This window comes from Hermetia illucens, chromosome 2 (assembly GCF_905115235.1).
Source record: "Hermetia illucens chromosome 2, iHerIll2.2.curated.20191125, whole genome shotgun sequence".
Taxonomy (NCBI): Eukaryota; Metazoa; Arthropoda; class Insecta; order Diptera; family Stratiomyidae; genus Hermetia; species Hermetia illucens.
Genome location: NC_051850.1, coordinates 134,807,335 through 134,826,024, shown reverse-complemented (window position 1 = coordinate 134,826,024; position 18,690 = coordinate 134,807,335). Strand labels below are relative to the sequence as shown.

The 18,690-nt window shown below is 39.3% G+C and overlaps 1 protein-coding gene across 6 annotated transcripts in view; it reads right to left on the bottom strand.

The window, feature by feature from the left end:
- Positions 1-2,677: 2,677 nt before the first annotated feature.
- The window catches only part of LOC119647419 (serine/arginine repetitive matrix protein 1), a 114,431-nt gene continuing 98,418 nt past the window's right edge, over positions 2,678-18,690 (bottom strand). For 4 of the 6 annotated variants that reach the window (XM_038048309.1, XM_038048310.1, XM_038048311.1 and 1 more), the window contains exons 7-10: positions 17,466-17,599; positions 17,161-17,412; positions 16,022-16,955; positions 2,679-3,972 (exon numbers count right to left, since the gene is read on the bottom strand). In XM_038048309.1, the coding sequence (XP_037904237.1) occupies positions 3,112-3,972; positions 16,022-16,955; positions 17,161-17,412; positions 17,466-17,599 (2,181 nt within the window). In that variant the 3' untranslated portion in view covers positions 2,679-3,111. Of the gene's footprint in view, positions 3,973-16,021; positions 16,956-17,160; positions 17,413-17,465; positions 17,600-18,690 lie in introns of all 6 variants that reach the window. The other 2 variants (XM_038048314.1, XM_038048313.1) reach the window with 1 other exon arrangement.

Here is an 18,690-nt window from a genome sequence, read left to right as displayed (position 1 = left end):
CATTCCTGAACGATTTTCGAGGTGATCAAAGGACTACTCAACGCCCTCAATGCAGCTTGGCTATCACTGCAGAATGCGATACGCCTGCCCTTCAACCTTAGGATTGCATAAACTTCGGCTTGAAAAACCGTTGCATATTGTCCCAAAGGAAAAGCCCACTTCTCGTTTTTATTGGAGAGGTAGACTCCGGCTCCAGAACCCTCCTCTGTTTTAGAGCCATCGGTGTAGAAGACTTCCCGCCACGCATTCCTCTGGGACTTCCTAGTTCTCTCTACTCTTCAGGGTAACTTCATATCTTCTAGCAAACAGATGTACGGGGACACGAGAATCGGATGGCATTGTAAGAACTAGATTCAGTACTCCCAGTAACTTTTCCAATATTCTGTGCCCCCACATCCGTTGTTTCCCCATAGATCAAATCGAATTAGTCTATGAGCTGCTCTCAGTGCTTTGTATGAATATATCCAGGGGCTGCAAGTTGAGTGGTGCACTTAGAGCTGCGCAAGATGTCGTACTCATGGCACCAGTGATACCCAGACACACAGTTTTTTGCAGTGGGGCTAGTTTACGGTGAAAACCTTTTTGTCTCACCTTAATCCACCACACTACGGATGCATAAACGAACATAATGATAGCAACGTACATCTACATTACCACATGAGGCCTGAGTCCTCATATCGAAGCAAAGGTCCGTCTACACAGCTTATAAGCTGTGAGAGCTCGTTTCATCTTCACCTTTACATGTTTGTTCCAAAGAAGTTTTTTTATCTAGAGTGACTTCCAGAAATTTCACTTCTTCAGAGAGTTGAAGGGTAGTACACCTCATCTCAGGGAAGCAAAGTCCATCCAGATTTCCCCTTTTTGTGAGTAATACCATCGTGGTTTTATTTGGATTAACTGAAAGACCATGCCTGAGGCACCAATTGTCAATCAAATCAACGGCACGTTGTATATTCCTATACACACAGCCACGTCATCAGCATAAACTTGAACGTCTATTGGCAAATTTTGAAGTTCACATAGTAGTGAGTTGATCAGCTTACTCCACAGAAGTGGCAAAAGTACACCTCCTTGAGGGCAGCCCTTCGTTGTTTCTGCAGTCAGATAGCGATCGACACCCACTTCAGCGCACAGCAATCTCTGCGTTAGCATAACATTGATCCACTTAATTAAGGCATTATCAACATCATGCGCTCTGAAAAGGCGCACAGTCAAAAGCCCCTTCAATGTCCACGAACACCCCCATCGCGTACTCACCATTCAAAGTTGCATCCTCTATCTTTGTGACCAAAGAATGAAGAGCAGACACAGGACTTCCCACGCTGGTAAGCATGTTGGTTTTCATTAAGTAGGTGCGACCTAAGTGCGTTTCCACGAATGGGACGCTCCATCAGTGTCTGCAAAGCCTTCAGCAAGAATGAAATCAAGCTGATTTATCTGAAGTTCTTTGGATTAGAATAGTAATCTTTCCTAGGTTCCGGTATGAAGACTACCTTAACCTTTTGTCAAGAAGAAGGCACGTAGCCCAGAGCAAGACATCCTCGAAAAATGTTTCTTAGAGGTTGCTCTAAGTGCTCCATACCCTCCTTTAGCATTGCCGGATTCCATGCCAGAGTTTTGAAATGTTCAAAGGACATTATGGCAGCTCTCACCTTTTCATGGGTAACAACCGCTTTCGCAGTATTCCAGTTCCCCTTGCAGTACTTTCGTGTTGAAGGGGTAGTAAGAACCCCCTGCCACTTCTCTCACCCATTCTCCCATGTGGTGTACTTCCAGGAGGATCCGCACTGAATCCAGTTTGGAGCTCGTGAAAGTACCGTCGGGTTTTCCAAGAGAATTCAACTTGGCCGACTGATTCCTTTTAAGGAGTCTGCACAGCCTTGAAGTCTTTCTTTTGCCTTCCAGTTCCTCACAGTACGCTCTAAAGGAGTCTCGTTTCGAACACCTAACCAGCCTCTTACATTCACGCTGTGAGTTCCTGAAATTTAACCAGTCTTCGTTCTTATTACTTTTGCAAGCAGGGTTCAGAAGTCGCCTGGTTAATTTCCTCAGTTTTTGCAGTTCTCGGTTCCACCAAGGTTCCTTGGTTTTACCGCTTTGGCCTCGGGAAATAGGTTTTCAATTCATCTTCCAGCGCCAAAGGTGTCCTTAGTCGCCTAGGGAACTGTGTGCCCACGGTGAGACAAATGACCTGTGCACTGAAGCCATCATGAGGAATGACCTAACCATGAAATTCACATAAATAAGTTTTACAACTGAGACGGAATTTCAATAATATTTTTTAATAGTTTTTACCCGTTCGGCAATCATGAAACGATTCGTGAAAAAATCAAGCTTCCTGAATATTTCGACAACTGAATGTCATTCGTAGCTTTGGCAGCGGTTGGAACATGATATTTAGGTACCCTATATTATCGCGCCAAGTGGAAAGCTTTACTTAACTTTAGGAGACGGACAGCTATTAGTGCCTTGAGTTTTTAGCGGTAGCGAGGCCCGCTGAACAAAGCAATCTGTTCGGTAATTTTAGTCTTATTCCCACCGTTATATCAAGTTTTAGGGGAATTTGAGAGGATGGAGACAAGTTTGCAGCTAACATTTTTGGTGATTGGGATGATCTAGGTAAACTAAGTGCTTCAAAATCAATTGGAACCCCCACTGTCATAGAAATTTTTAAGTACACATACTCATAGGTATTTCAAATTTTTATTTCCATTTTATCAAGTCTCATTTAAATAAAAGATATTGCATAAGAAGTACAAAAGGTCAGCGATGAATTTAGAAGTGATTATCAAAAAGAAAATTGTATTTTGTCTATAATTATGTAAAATTTACGAAAAAAAATGCGAAACCAAATTCAGATTCTCCCAGAAAATGCCAATACTTTGAAGGATAATTTATGAACATAAATATAAATATATATAAAACAATTTGTTTAAACTATTTCGTTGCTATCACGATATTTTGAGTATTTTTAATAGAAAACAAAACTTCAAAAGGAAATTTATATTTGCTACAATTTTACTTTGCACGTACTCTCTACATTTAGATCTATTTACAAAGAGTAGAAAACTTAGTTATGCTTCCTAATTATTATTGCTCTAAACACTAGAACTAGTAGTCGTAATCATAATACGCTTGTTCATGCCTTGACTGACTAGTCCTTGTATGTACAGCTGGAGATTGAATAGCAGCGCGTTTCGAGTCCGTGGAGGAGAACAGAGAGTCCTGGTACGTATAGGCAGCACTGTTTATAGGAGGGAAACGACCACCGAAAGAGTTCGCATGAGGGAAGCCTTCGGGCAAACCCCGGGTGATCGGCTTTAGAGTTGGATTGAGTGCATCATTGAGTGTAACATCGAATTCGCTCTCATAAAGTTTTTCTAACGCAGCACGTTCCTGCTCAATTTGGGGTTGTTGGGTTGTCCTTGGTCCTTTCCGTGGAGGTGGGTAGTCATCAGGATCATTATTTTTCCTCAGAATTGGTGGGCCATGCTCTAATAGCCGCACTGCTGATACTGTCGATCCCATGTCGATTGGAGTGCTCTCAGTTGGTAATGGTTTTTGTGCAGCGCCTACAGGCTGCAATCCCCGTGGCAAGTAAGGACTACCACCTCGCGATGGAAGGAATGGGCGTTTTATAACACGAACAATTGGTCTTGATATCTCACGGTTGTTAGTGTTTTCTCTAGTCTCTGGTCTGTACACGTTGTCTCTAGATTCGGGGCGTTTCGAATGTAGGTCACGGTCTGGTTCTAAGAGGTCCTCGTAACTCAAGTTTTGACTGAATTTTGGAGCTACTGTCGTAGTTGTGGTTGTCGTTTGGGATTCGAGTTTGTGAATTTCAACTTCTCTGAATCCATGGTCTCGTCCTGAAGGTGGTCTATAACTACCCCTTTCTGATGTTTGTCGATATCGAGAGCTCTTTACTGGAACGTCTTCATAATCAGAAGACCTTGCGGGACTGCCTCCTACCTGTAAGTGAATGTATGGGGAAAAATGTATCTTAATTAAAAGATACAAATTTACTACAGGATTTTAATCAAAAGTAGGTATTGTGTGCATGTGTAAGTTACATAAAAGAGTTTTTAGCTGAGTTTTATTGCCGATTTTTTATTTTAAGGAGGGTTAGTTCCTAAAATCTGAAATGCATACATTTTTGCAAGTGTAGTAGTAGTATTGTGTGTGTATAAAAGACGGTTAATATGGTGCTTTTTTTCTATAGGAACGAAATTCCAAAGGTTCTGAAGCTGTAACAAATGAAGCTATCAATCAACCAGTTTCTAGAAAATTTATATATATTGGCGGTCGTTTCATTATCTACGTAGCATTCGATCTGAGGAAGTTGTGAGTGCCTGATTATCTTTGGGACCTTTTTCTCGTCAATGCGCCCTTTTCTTTCATTGAAAGCAGCATCATGTAGTAAACAATGTAAGCTGGGAAAAGCTAAGCAAAAATTCTATTTAGGCTAATCCGAAACAATTTGAGAAAATGTTTGCATTTCCCAAACTGGAATGTATTGCGCGTTCATATCAACAATTAAAGCAAATAGTCTTAATAGGCGGATCTTTGAATCATCTGGGTTTTGTTATCATCTAAGGCTTCTATAAAGTTCTTTGTTTTGAGGAACTCCGCCACTATGTGCCAGCTCCACGTCATTTCATCTAGTCGACCATTTTCGTCATGTGGATAACCTTTCCCCACTTTTATAAAATCTCTCTGTTCAGCTGTTTTAGAACGTCTCCACTGATGTTCTGGGCCGGTGTGTTTAGATTAGCATTTTGCGGTTCTCAACCGTAGAACATCCGTAACATGTAGATACCGACTGCTCCACTTATCTGTTAATAATTTTAATTTGAGAACTGGAAGAAAGGGAAGCATAAGAGAAGACCTCCTAAGCATGATCAACAAAAAGCAAGCTGGTTTTCTCTCTGGGTCCTCCTGGACTGATCATATTAGCAACATGTGGATGATTTTTGGAACAGTATACTTAGTTTCGATCTCCGCTCCACCTGTTCTTCATCAATTTTTAGAAAACTTTCAATAGTGCCAACAAGGACTTTTTTGGAATGCCCTAAGTCGGAGAAGAGTTATTATTAGGTCAATGGGACAAATAGCTATGCGAGGTACGTGGAGGATTTCTGTGGACTATAATATTTTTTCTTCATGCACAGGATGCAAAGCCTCGGACCGGATTGATACCACGGAAACGACCGGGAAAACGAATGAATGACTGCGTTCTTGTATTCTGCAATGTTAGATCAGTAAACAAATCTGGCACAGTCTCTAGGATATACCAAATAACACCTCATTGACTTTGCTAGTGGCAGAAATTTAATCATACAATCGACATGCTTTCCATACTTGCCCGTTTCCAAAGAGACATAGGCGTCCTAAGATGGCATTATCTTCAACCAGATGGACCACGTTCCCATGACCAAAAGATGGTCATCCAGCATTTTCGACGTGAGGCCATATTGAGGAGCAAACTGGGACTCCAGCCACTAAATAGTAACAAGCATCTATAGTTGCCGAATTTCAAAGACCCACGAAAGGAAAACCAGCCCACTTTGGAAATTTGAGGTGGGAAAACTGATTGATCTGACGATAAATGCCAACGAGACATACAAACAATATATAGAGTGAAACGCATAAAAAAAGGAAAAAATTAAATTAAAAATAAATGAAACATTGCGAGCAACAACAAAGTTAAACTTACAAAGTAGTGAAGAGCCTGAGGCGTGGATATCAATCCAAAACCATCATTTATAACAGCAAAAACAGACAGTCCTTGAGGACGATGTTAGAGGTGGGATGAGAAGGGAATTCTAGCAAAAACAGCTAATGAATTTGGTCTACGAATTAACGAAAACGAGACGGAAATGAGAAAAATCACGCTCACCAGAAAAAATATAATGATTGAGCAGTAAAACTTAGAAAATGTAAAGAAGTTTATGTACTTAAGTGCTGACTGATTAACGAAAGATGCAAATAAAGTTTACTAAATAAAATCACAAATTCAGCTCGGAAACAGAGTCTTCTACTCAGTCCTACTGAGTCCTGAGGAAAGGAAAATTCCGAGTATACAAAACGACAATAGGACCTGTCCTACGGGTTTGAAACCTTCGACGAGAAGGTGCTGAGGTGAATCATAGGAGCTAAATGAGAGGACGACCAATGGCGAATCAGATAAAATCCTGAGTTTTACTAATTATTTGACAACCTTGAAGTCTCCAAATTAATCAAACTTCGGAAGTTGCAACGGGCTGATCACGTTCAACGTATGGACGATACTCAAACTCAACTTTAAATGGGAGAGTAGAAGGACGAAGACTGGTGGGAAAACCCGAAAGTGCCGAGGATATTCTGTTGTTGTAGATAGATAGAGCCTCGACAACGACGGTAACATTTTCTGAAATAGCTTCGCTACGCTCATCTGCTTGGTCTCTCATCGAGTCATGGATCTTGATCAAATAGCTTTGAATTTTTAGAAGGAGACAAGTTATAGATAAATACCATCAAAACCAATGTTCTCAGTCTGATCGGTTATCGCACTAATCTACATTAGTTCTCAGAACGTTGAGGGCGTTGATCAGTTTGTTTATCTCAGTATCGCTGAATCTGCCGACGGTGGCACCGAACTCGAAGTTTCTCAACGCAATGGCAATGATAGATAGTTATGTCTTCACGGTTCTCTCTAAAATCTGGAAAAAAACCTTAACATTAAAATCAAGTTCTGCCCCAACATTCTCTCTTCTCTCTGCTGCCATATAGAAGTAATACATGGAAAATGATTACAACAATTAGTCTTTAGTTCCGAACCTTCGTGGACACCTATTTTCGCCGTATCATTAGTATATAGTATTTTTGTCTGACACAATCTCGAATGAAAAAAATCATCCTTACATGAGCCAATACATGTGGAAATGTTGATCAGAGCTCGGAAGTATTAGTGGAAAGGCAACGTATTAAGGAAGGGCAATAACTCAATTACGGACTTTGCCATGCAATACAATCCACTATCCCAGAGTGGCCGAAGAGTGGGCCTTGTGGCGTAGAAGTAGAGTTGAGGAAGAGTGCAAGCTTCTGATCCGGGACTTTAGGGGCTGTGGACAAGGCTCACAACCTGTTCACTGTATACTACTGGAACCCGAAAATGAACCTCGGATCATATTAAAAATACAACGACATGCACGGCAACAGCAAAGGAAATGACACTCTTATTATACAGGTCAAAAAGTAAAAGATAGGGAACGAAATTATCAAACAGCGCGGTGTGTGACTCTCGGTCGGGCGGGTTTGAAAATGTCCCGGGTAAAAGTCTGGAACGCGACAATGTGACATAGTTTTTGTCGTGCACATGAATTTCGCTCGCAACATCACAGACTTCAGATCATTGATGAATTGGTGCACTATGCCCAAAAACCACCTTTTTCATCTTTTGGGTAAGCCATGTATATGCTCCAATGAAAGACGACTCATGAAAGGACGAATTCTACAGACGGCTTGAGTCAGTAACAATTTTAATGCAAAGATGAGAAAAGAGCTGACCCACCGTACAGTCTCCACAATATGATTGACTTCGACGAAAAAAGGCTCATAAAAATCACTTGTAGTAGAAATATGGCAACCGCACCGAGTTGCTTCTTTCGCCGAAAGATCAGCAAAAAAGTATGAGTCTCACCAGATGGAACCATCATCATCAACGGCGCAACAGCTGGTATCCGGTCTAGGCCTGCTTTAATGAGGATTTGCAGACACCTCGGTTTTGAGCCGAGGTCCACCAATTCGAAATCCCTAAAAGCTGTCTGGCGTCCTGACTTACGCCATTGTTTCATCTCATGCAGGGTTTACCTTGTCTTCTTTTTCTATCATAGATATTGCCCTCATAGTCTTTCCGGGCTGGATCATTCTCATCCATATGGATTAGGTGACCCGCCCACCGCAACCTGTTGAGCCGAATTTTATCCACAACCAGAAGGTTGAACTATCGCTCATAGATTTCGTCGTTAGATGGGTTAAATGGAATGCTCAATCAAATTTATCACGTCCTCATTGAGAAATGAACTGCGTCTAGTGTACTTGACGTATGTTTATACTCTGGGGCAAATTGTGACAGCGGCCACTATCACGCCAAAGTAAAATCTGGATGCCGAATAGCAATTTGATATTGAAAGCCACGAAAAGGAAGAAATGGCATTGAATAGAGTATTAGAAGGGCAAATCCTGTGGATACTGAAGAGCTATAGAGTCAGTAAGCCGATAACATTGATGTGAAATGCAGTCAACTGAAAGACACAATCGAGGCGGCTGCAGAGATTGGACACAAACCTCATCACAAAACAAATGAATGGTTTTACTAAGAGTGTTGGCAGGCCATCGATGAGTAAAAGACTATACAGGGTTGTCCCGTTTATGATGGTGTAAATATTAATAGCGGACAGTTCCACTTGTTTGAGGAAAATTGGTCCGTGGAATGGGAAATCTATCTTTTATCGTTATAGGGAGTAATGTCAAAAAGTGTGAACTTCTCAAAAAATCACAATTTCCCACTCAATCAATCATTTAATCCCAGATTTGATACCATTTTCGGAAACTAGATAAAATTTCGTATAAATGGATATTTAGTTCAATTGTATGGTTTGGTTGGTATGGTTGGTTATCATATTTTCGAAGATATAACTGTTCAAACTTTAAACGAATTTCAAAATCAATTTTTCATCTAAATTTCAATATCCATTATTTTAACGATACTTCAAACCTACAAACCTGAAAAGTTGAAGAAAGTTGCCTCATTTATTAGCTTTCAATTGACATGTAAAAATGATGAGCTTAATTATGGAAAGTTTAGGAATATTATGCAATAATTGGGAAAGATTTGGTCCTGATGTGAAACAAGTTCACTCAAATATGCTGGTTTTAAATGAGATTCTAAATTTTTCATAAATAAGTTATAGTTAAGTACATGTCCTTTGAAAGCTAACCTAACGAGACAACTTTTATCAACTTTGCAGGTTCGTAAGTTTAAAGTATCGTTAAAATAATGCGTACTGAAAATGAGGTAAAATATCGATTATGAAATTTCTTTAAATTTTGAAGCAGTTATATTTACTAAGTAATGATGACCTTTACAATTGAAAAAAATATCCACTTATAACAATCTTATATGTAGTTTGTAGTATGGTAATGGCAAACCTGGGATTAAATTATTAAGGAAGTGGGAAATTGTGAGTTTTTTTTGGGGAGGTCAACCTTTTTAACACTATTCACGGTAAACGCTATAACTCAGTAATGATGAAAGATAGAGTGCCCATTCCATGGACCAATATTCCTCCAAAAATTGGTACTATCCACCATTAAAATTTGTACCATCATAAATGGGACATCCACTCTCAGAAACGGACATATAGGACTTAAGAAGGAAACAAATGGTTCCTGAAATATCCGAATATGCATGCAATAACTTTAAAACATAAATGGACGATAGCTTTAATTTAAGATACGCTTGTAACTTGAGAGAAAACATTACATCAGTGTTCCATCCCAGGACCATATTTTGTAGGAACATATCGGGTAATCTTATTTCGATATGGAGCATATAAAAAATCGATGGTCCCAATATTTCGAGGAGCTACTCAATGCCACAGCTCAACATTCGCATATTGAGGGAGCAGAGACCGTGCAGTCCCACTAGCTATATTCCAACAAATCAGGAATGCGCTAAAAATGAGGATTGTTGCGAAGCTACAAAAACTGTGGGAATGTCGACCAAGCTTCACGAGCTCATTAATTAAACAACTAAACTATGCCAGAAGATTGACACAAAAGCATCCTTTGTTCTATTTATGAAAAAGTGACAAACTATACTGTCATAACTATGGAGGTAAAGCGTTTTTGTGTATATGGGTCAAAGTGCTGTCGAAAGAAGGCTCGAACCCTTCTCAAAAAATATTAGGAAGGAATAAAATACGGAAAGTGAATGTTTCTCGGTGAAAGAGATACTGTTTGGAATATACCGTTGATGCCAATCAAATTTTCGTTGATTTCAAACTCATTAGAATGACAATGAATCTAACTGCCAAATAAATATGCATATGTTTTCCGCGCAGACCCCGGATTAAAGCAAGGCGATTGGCTGACCCCAACATTATTTCACATCACTCCTGAGAATATAATCTGAAAGGTGAAAATGGATCCAAATGCTACGCTATTGTAGAAATCGTCTCAGACAGTGGCTTTTGTAGTTGATATAAATATCTTAGGATGATCGAAAAAGATGGCAGAGGAGATCCTGGTGGCATTGACGATGTAGCGAAGTAAGTTGGCTTAAAAATAAACAAAGAAATAGATGGATGGAAGCCAGAAGAAGGATGCATAAGATACAAAGGGGAGTTATACCTACTATACGACAAAGTAAAACCCGATTCCGAGAACAGACCGAAAATTTGCTTACATAAAATCAGTTGTCATGGAATTCAAAACTGTGGATTGAATCGGATGGGAAATCCACCAACAACCTCCTTTGTTCAAAATTTAAATTTTAAGAGCTCTCATTATGCCGGCGAAAAATAAACGGAAAAGAGCATCCTCAATCGATGACTCCTCGGCCTCAGATTTTTATGAAGTGCGGCTTTTGGGGGTTCTCATCCTCCATGACATCCTCAGACCATAATAAGTCGAAAACCGGAAAGCTCGACGTTTTAGGTATGAAGAGTTTTGTGTATTTCTTTTGTAAGAATATTTGAGTGTAGAACTTTTCCATTCGCAGGTAGTTTTAAATGTATATGTATTGAGTACGTCAAACTACTCACTTTAGTGTGATATTGATGCTGAGTGTTTTGGGTTGCAGTCAATTTAAATAAAGGAGACAACTCTGAGCTACTATAACTTTGTCACTAATAATGAGATTTTCATCAGATTTGGTAGTATTATTGCATCGAAGCCTCTATTACTACAATTTTATCATTCTAGGATGAATGTAGGGAGGGTTTCCACTCAATTTTCAAAAAATATAGTAATAATATATTGGCTTTATTTGAACAGATATCGGTATAGAGGGTTTTTTGATCCCTGGACACCATACAAGGGCCGCATCGTAGTTTTTCCTGACTTTTCGGCTTCGTAATTTCTGAGAACGTCCCTTCAAATAAGTGATTACTTTTCAGCCCCTCCTACTCCCTCTCTCAACAGCTTAAGTTAAAACTTATACTGGCTTAGGAAGGTAATAATCGAGGCCTTTTATTTTATATCCTAGATGACTCTACTCGGTGGGAAAATAATGTACGCCCTCCTTTTGTATGAACTCACTCCTTAAACTGAACCTAGAACAAGGTTACCCACTGCATGCGTGGGTGTTCACAGTTCCAAACTTCCCACCAAATTTCCTGTCAATCGGTACAATCGTTTCTGAGAAAGTGTGAGGGAGACACATAGACACGACAACACGAGTTACGATTTGAATCAATTTTCTAAGCGAGCACGGGGGTTAGAAAAAGTATCTCTGTAGGTTCGGTTTGGATGAATCACCTGATTGTCGTACATGTGAAGGTGTAGCAGAAGATGTAGAATACGTTTTCTTTGCCAAGATTCGAAAGCCAAAGGAGAAACTTCGCGAATAAGTTGGGGTTTCTCTTAACGGTAGAAAATCTGATTAGTCATATATGAATTCAGATACCGCTTAGAATGCAGTGGAACTGTTGCACCAACGACAAAAAGAAGTTGAATGGAGGCGTAGAAGCTAAGCATAGCCGGGAAGCAATACCAGAACGGTAGTCCCGCAGAGAGAATGTGTAAAAAATATGGAAGGTTTTAGTCGGTGAGAGTCCGAAATGCGCGTAATCGTTTGTATATGCGTATCCATGACGGATTCCTCCAGCCAAGAAAAAAAACAGACGGAAAATGAACCGTTTTAATAAGGTATTGTTCTACACAAAGCCTTCAAAATGAAGGATGGAGGGAGGTAAGCTGCTCTTAGCGGGCAACAATAGATTGAAAAGGTCGTTTGAATTCAACTTTATCCACGAAGAAATGAGCAATAATCAGTACCAGGCATATAAGCCAAAATTATTAGCAAACCAAAGACCAGCAATTTTCAAAACGAAATAATTTACAAATACGTTACCAAACCCTTTTATTCGATTTTTTCTAAATGTAAGATTTTTCAAATACGGTGGGCTATATTGTACAGTTGATGAAATTGACTTACAAGGATCTGTCCTCTGATAATTTATTAGAAAGATGCACACACTTGAAACAGCAATGATTCCCTCAAAACTGTATTTGGATTTTGGCTCCAAAACATTTATACTCGGGCAAACGGGTGAGTGAAATTGCTAACTAGTTAGCAGTAGTTTATTTTGCAAGTTATGGGGAAACGCATCGACCGTTCCGAGCATAGGGTCAGCGATGCTACAAAAAGGGCCATATTTAACAGGGAGAGGAAAATGCGGCCAACCAAGAACATTTTCTTAATCAGGAAGAAGGATTCTACGGCCCTGGCATTGCAGATTGAATCGTGTTTCTGCAATTATGTTTGATACCATACTTTATCTTTAAACGCGTTTTCCCGAAAGTTAATTCTTTTTAACATTGTGGCTTCACTTTTACCAGAAATATTTATCAGATTCAATAAATTTCTTTTTAGTCGTTCAGTGAACTATGAATCCGGATCTAGTTTTTGAAAATTTTGATTTGTTTCATTCTTCAAAAAGTGCAAAATACAACTCTTTTAAAAAATGATGCCTACTATTGGTAAATTTGAAAATAATAAAAATGCCGCCTGGAAAACATAGCTAACGGAACACTTATTAGTAAGAAATATATTTTTTCACTTCGGATAGGCAAAATGACCGTCCAGGTGCCACAAAGCCGCCTTTGGCATTTCGACCAAGACTATATGAAATGAAATGTCCTTAACATTTCAAGGATATAAGAAAAATGATGGGTATTTTTCAAAAATATTTTTGAAAAGTCAAAAAATGTCGGGAAACCGGAAGCTTGACGCTTCAGGTATAAAAGGTTTTATGTTTCCCTATGGAGGAGCATAACGTAGTTCTCCATTGACTTATAACGTTGACTCGAGATATTGAAATCGTTCAGTTCTGGGCAGGTTACTGCCATTGCCAGAACTGAGCGATTTAAATATCTCGAAGAGCAGGTTACCGACATTGCCAAAACTCAGCGATTTAAATATCTGGAGGGGCAGGTTACTGCCATTGCCAGAACTCAGCGGTTTAAATATCTCGAGTCAATGCTATCTGCCAATGGAGAACTGCGTAATGAAATTATTTCACACATTAACGCAACCTGGATGAAGTGGCATTCCACAGCTGGTGTTCTTTGTGATCGACGTATCAGCGCACGTCCCAGATCTAAAATTTACTGCAATGTCGTCCGTCTGGTCTATTGGTCAGAACATCGAAAGCAATGGTAAGCAACCAAAAAGCCGGCCAAAACAATGGTGGCTTGATATGCTGGATGGGGATTTAAAGGTCTCAAGATTACATCCTGATCAGGCATTTGATAGAAAAAAATGACGAAATGACGAATATTTCACTCGAATTTCAATTATTCTCGTCAATTTTGACGTCAGCATCTTATTTGTATGGCTTAGAATTCTGTTAATTAGCACGAAATTGATAAGGTTGAACTTTTATAACTTTGACACTAATAGTTGGATTTGCATGGAACTTGGCATGTGTATGCACGAGACTGTCCTCTATGCCGGTGCAAAATTTGGTACACCTAGGATGAGCTTAAGAGGAGTTTTTTAGTCAATTTCTAAAAGTTGATAATATACTATTAGTAAATTTATTTGAGCAGATACCGGAATGGGACATCTCTCGAAGATTAGATGTCACATAAGTGTTTTACACAAAACCTTAAAAAGGGCTGCAGATAAATAGATTCTTCATAAATGCGACTTTAATATTCCACGCGAATGTCAATTATTCCGGGTAATTATGACGTCAGCATCTGATTTGCATGGCTTTGGAAGCAGTAAACTCTCGCGAAATTGTTAAGTTTGAACTGCTATAACTTTGGTGTTAATTGCCTGATTTTCATGAAATTTAGCACATATATACGAAATATTGTCCCCTATGGTACAAAATTCGGAAGTCCTAGGATGAATTTAAGGGGGTTTTTCAGTAAATTTCTAAAAAGTAGTAATATACTATTAGTAAGTTTATTTGAGGAAATATCGGAATGGAACATATTTTGAGGCCTAGATTTCATTTAGGCGCATCACCCTGATTTTTTTCGAATTTTTAGGTTGGGTAGTTTCCGAAAACGAGTCCTGTCTCACTTCAAGTGCGTACATTTTGACTCCTTACTCACGCACTTTGCAATTTATGCCAAAACTAATGTCAGTTTCGAAAAGTAAAAATCGGGACCTTTCATTTGGTACCATACACAACTATGTCCGGTGAAAAAAATTTTGAATCTCCCCTTTTGCATGTATGGGGAGCCCCCCTTTAAACTCCACCTAAATTTATGCCACTCGCTGTATGCGTGAGATTTCATAGCTCCCATCTGTCTACCAAATTTCGTTCGGATCTGTTTAGTCTCTGTTTTTGGAGAAAAGTGCGTGTGACAGACAGACATTGAATCGATTTTAAAAAGGTTTTGTTTCACACAAAACCTTAAAAATGGGCCTGAAATTTACTCTTGACGGTAAAAGACCGCTTTAATGACAAAACTTCGATGGCCGTTTTTGGACAACATGGAATCTGTTGTCAAGATCCCTGGAGAGTTGCCACAGACCGCCACAAACTTGGCTTTCAAGTAAAGAGACAAGGAGTATCCCTAAACACGTGTTGATGGATGAAGTTTGAAGCAAATTACCACAAGAAAAAACACGAAAAAAATTGGAGGACACGACATACGATTAGAGCAAGTCGCTGTTAAGATTTGGCAATCAGAGATGCCTTCAGCGGGTCGACATTTTTTAGGGGCAAGGCTCGGTTTGGGCATCATTGATGATGCAATTGAATTCAAATCGGGACCTATGAAGGTGTAGTCTGTCTTAAAAATTTGAAAGAGCCTTTGTAATAAAATTAAATCTGTACATATGCATATCCCACACATCTCACAATCAGAATTGGTTCAATTGTTAGTTATCAAAGTGTTCAATAAACTGTTTTCAAAAATCTGCTAAATAATGTTGAATTTGTGTTAATGTTCAGAGTCGATTCGGTATCTTTTTTTCATGCTAAATAGTCATATTTGCCATTTTGGAGCGGTTTGATAGTGTTTCAAGTGATGAAATTGAAGAAGGATTTTTGACTACAAAGTAATTTGCCCTGTGTAGAGAATCAATTGTTTCCTTCTTTAGAGTTGTTCAGTGAATTACTGAAAAAGGGAATAACTGATTTTCGAAATATGGCATTTGTTTAGTAAATTGCTATAGCGTCAACAGGGGAGAAACCTTCTTTAATTTCAACACATGCTAAACCACGTTTTAGGCGTAATATGCCGGCTATGTTGTTTCGGTTTCAATATCTTTAAGATCACTTGTATTTGCAAATGCAACACCGTATCTAAATCTACATGCACAATAACGTATTTACAAACTAAAAATCCACATGCTGTAAAAGTAAGAAAAAATAGTTAAAAATTTCTACTTAATAATTTTTATTTTGGCATTAAATAAATCATTAAGTCCATCGAATAACTAAAGTTTAAATTACATTAAGTATATACATAGGAAGTGACTCGAGAAACTACAGCAAAACCAAGCAAAACTTCTATACAGAAAGGGCTGTGTACACGGTGCATGTGCTTAAGGTCAAGGTGCAATTATCCGGGTCACATCTACAACTTATATACAGACAAACTTAATGGAAAAAGTGAAATAAAAAAAACAGAACCAAGGCAGCATTCAAAAAGAGTTATAAGATATGTATCCAAACACCAAACAATTTTTCCCAGGCATTTTATATAAAAAAGGTAACAAATAGTTGTAATATTCCTAGGACGGGGTTGGAGATTTGGATAGGATGCTGGGGATGATTCAATCACTTACAGTTTCGTAACGTGTTTTGGGGTCTTCCTTTACTGCTGGCAGATCTTCTAAATCAATAGGATCCTCGAAATCCCTATTTCGATCGCGATCACGATCACTATCCCGAATCCGATCACGACTACTGTAGGCATATTTATCATCCTTGTGCGTCTTTTTAGCGGGTTTTACGTCTTCATAATCATCATAATAATCGTCCTCGTATCCTGGGGCTGCAGTTGTTGTCTTTTTCGTTGTTGAATATTCAAATTTCTTTCGTTCATTTAAAGGCACAGGCGGGGCAATTCTAGGTGGAACTCTTGGTCGATCAAATAGCGAGCCAGATCCAGTTGGTCGAACTAGAGGAATGTTTTCTTCTTTGTCCTTGTTTCGATTGTTGTACGGTGGTTCTTCGGGAGGAGGTTCACGCCTCAATGGACGATCAACCAAAACATCATCTTCATCATCTATGATGGGTCTTCGACCGCCCTTCCGCCTTCTTCCGCCCAGGGGTCGACGGTCTTCTTCTTCATCGAGATATTTTGTATTTTCTTCAGTTGACTTTGGGTGATGAGGCCTTCGGTCGTTTGTGTTGAAGCGGCGACCACCTCCGGTAGCCGGAGCTTTATCTTCATCCTCGTAATCATCAATGTCAATAGGGCGTCTTCGTTTTGCAGGTTTCCGAGGTGCTGGGAATCGGTCTTCGTCATCATTATAGCGGCGTGAGTCTACCGGCCTTTTGCGGTGTTTAGGACGATCCAGAGGGCGATCAACGGGTCTTTCCACAGAGTGGTCCGAAGGTCGTTCGGAAGGTCTTCCAGCGGGACGATCTAACGGTCGTTCAACGGGTCTCTCCACCGGACGATCTACAGGTTTCTCTGCGGGTCGTTCCACGGGTCTGCGGTCATCTTTATTTCCACCACGATGTCTTTCGCGATTATATGGACGTTTTTCGTAACTGGAAATGGGGGATCATAAGAAATTGAACTCCTAGATGACAACTACCACTGAATTCAGGAGGGCTAAAACGCATATGAGAAATATGTTCTTCACTTGAGCCTCATCGGTTATATTCGTTTAGGACAAACAATAGTTTTAATATTTATTCAATTTTTTTTCATGTTCAAGCACCCCCTTAAATTCAGTGGAGATAGCATAGTTACATATCATCCTCGTAGTCTTCATCATATTCAGGACGGCGAGGTCTTGGACGATTCTTCTGTCTTCTATTCACGCGCTCCTCATAGTAGTCATCATCATATTCTTCATCATAATAATAATCAATTGGTCGGCGTCTTCTGAATGGTCTTCTGAAGGGTCTTTTACCGGATGAAGCTTGTGGCGGTGGGGCAACAGTGGTAGTTGTTGTCGTACTCGTTGTGGTAGTAGTCGTAGCTTTATAGAGGGCATCATTTCTAAGAAATTACTATTTACATCAATTCTAAAGTATGGAATAAATTTTGCTTACCTGAAGAAGTATTTATCGGAATTTTTGCAATCTACTTCGGAAACGAAGTGGCAAATGAATGTTCTTTGATCAAATGCTGTGAAGTTGGCGCACAGGAAATCGTGTCGGATACCGTAAATGCAATGATGGTAAATCTGAATGGAATAAGGATTTAGATTTATCAACGATCTTTTAAATGTTTTCGCTTTAAGTCAGGTTTGTTAATCTTTCATATGAAAACAATAACACATACGAAATAGATATACAGTATGTCAGCGACCATATGATCCCTTCTTTAGTGCAAGATCTTTTGAAGATACAACACCATTTAAGTTAATAAATTTAGCCTCAAACAGAAAAACCTTCTAATTGTTTTAATTTATCTTTTAATGAATTTCGAAGGAAAATCAGCAAGATAAATGTCTATATATTTATAAGATTCGAATGTTAAGGCAGAAAAATGAATGTAAGACTGCACGCACAATTCGAAATTTCCAGCGCAAAGGAGAAAGAAGCTTTTATGGACGCCTGAATGCTGTTCCGTGGAGGCTTACCAAATGTAACCCAAGGCCATGGACTGAATTTGCGAGTACATTTGAACCTCGCTCATTATTAGGTAACACCTCTTGCGCAATGAAAGCAGGCGACCTTCGAAATGGAAGGCGCAATTCCTGGCACTGATTTCATGAAACGCATTGCTGGTGAAATGAATATCACTACGACCACTATCAAATTTCCTCAAGGGGACCCGCATATAATTAGTCGTCTATAAATAGGTGCCATAGAGTGAGTCTTCAGTGAATCAACAGCGAACTGAACATCTAAAGCAGTGATAACTAAAATATAAGCTAAATAATGCAGGAACATATGGACGCTCACTTACAGTTCACCAGAAAATACGTTTAGTGATCAAAAAAATAATCGAGGGTCCTTTTCCTGATTACCTTGGTAGTTTTCAGTATTCTAAATATGACTAGCGGAAGTAATCTTCAATATTAATTAACAGGGCGTCTATGGAATCAAGATATAAGCAGGAATAGGATTTGATGAGAAGATTCCAAGACCTGCCTCAGAGCACAGGTCCCCATGAGTTTTCATGGCACCAGGTAGCTTTGAAGTCACTCGAGCTTCCCGGATATGTGGGTATGGTATTTCTTCAAAGCTTAACTAATCAATCCAGTGCAGAGAACCGCAACCAAACCTTTGGCAATGCAACACCTAGTTAGGAGAAATTTTTTTTTCAACT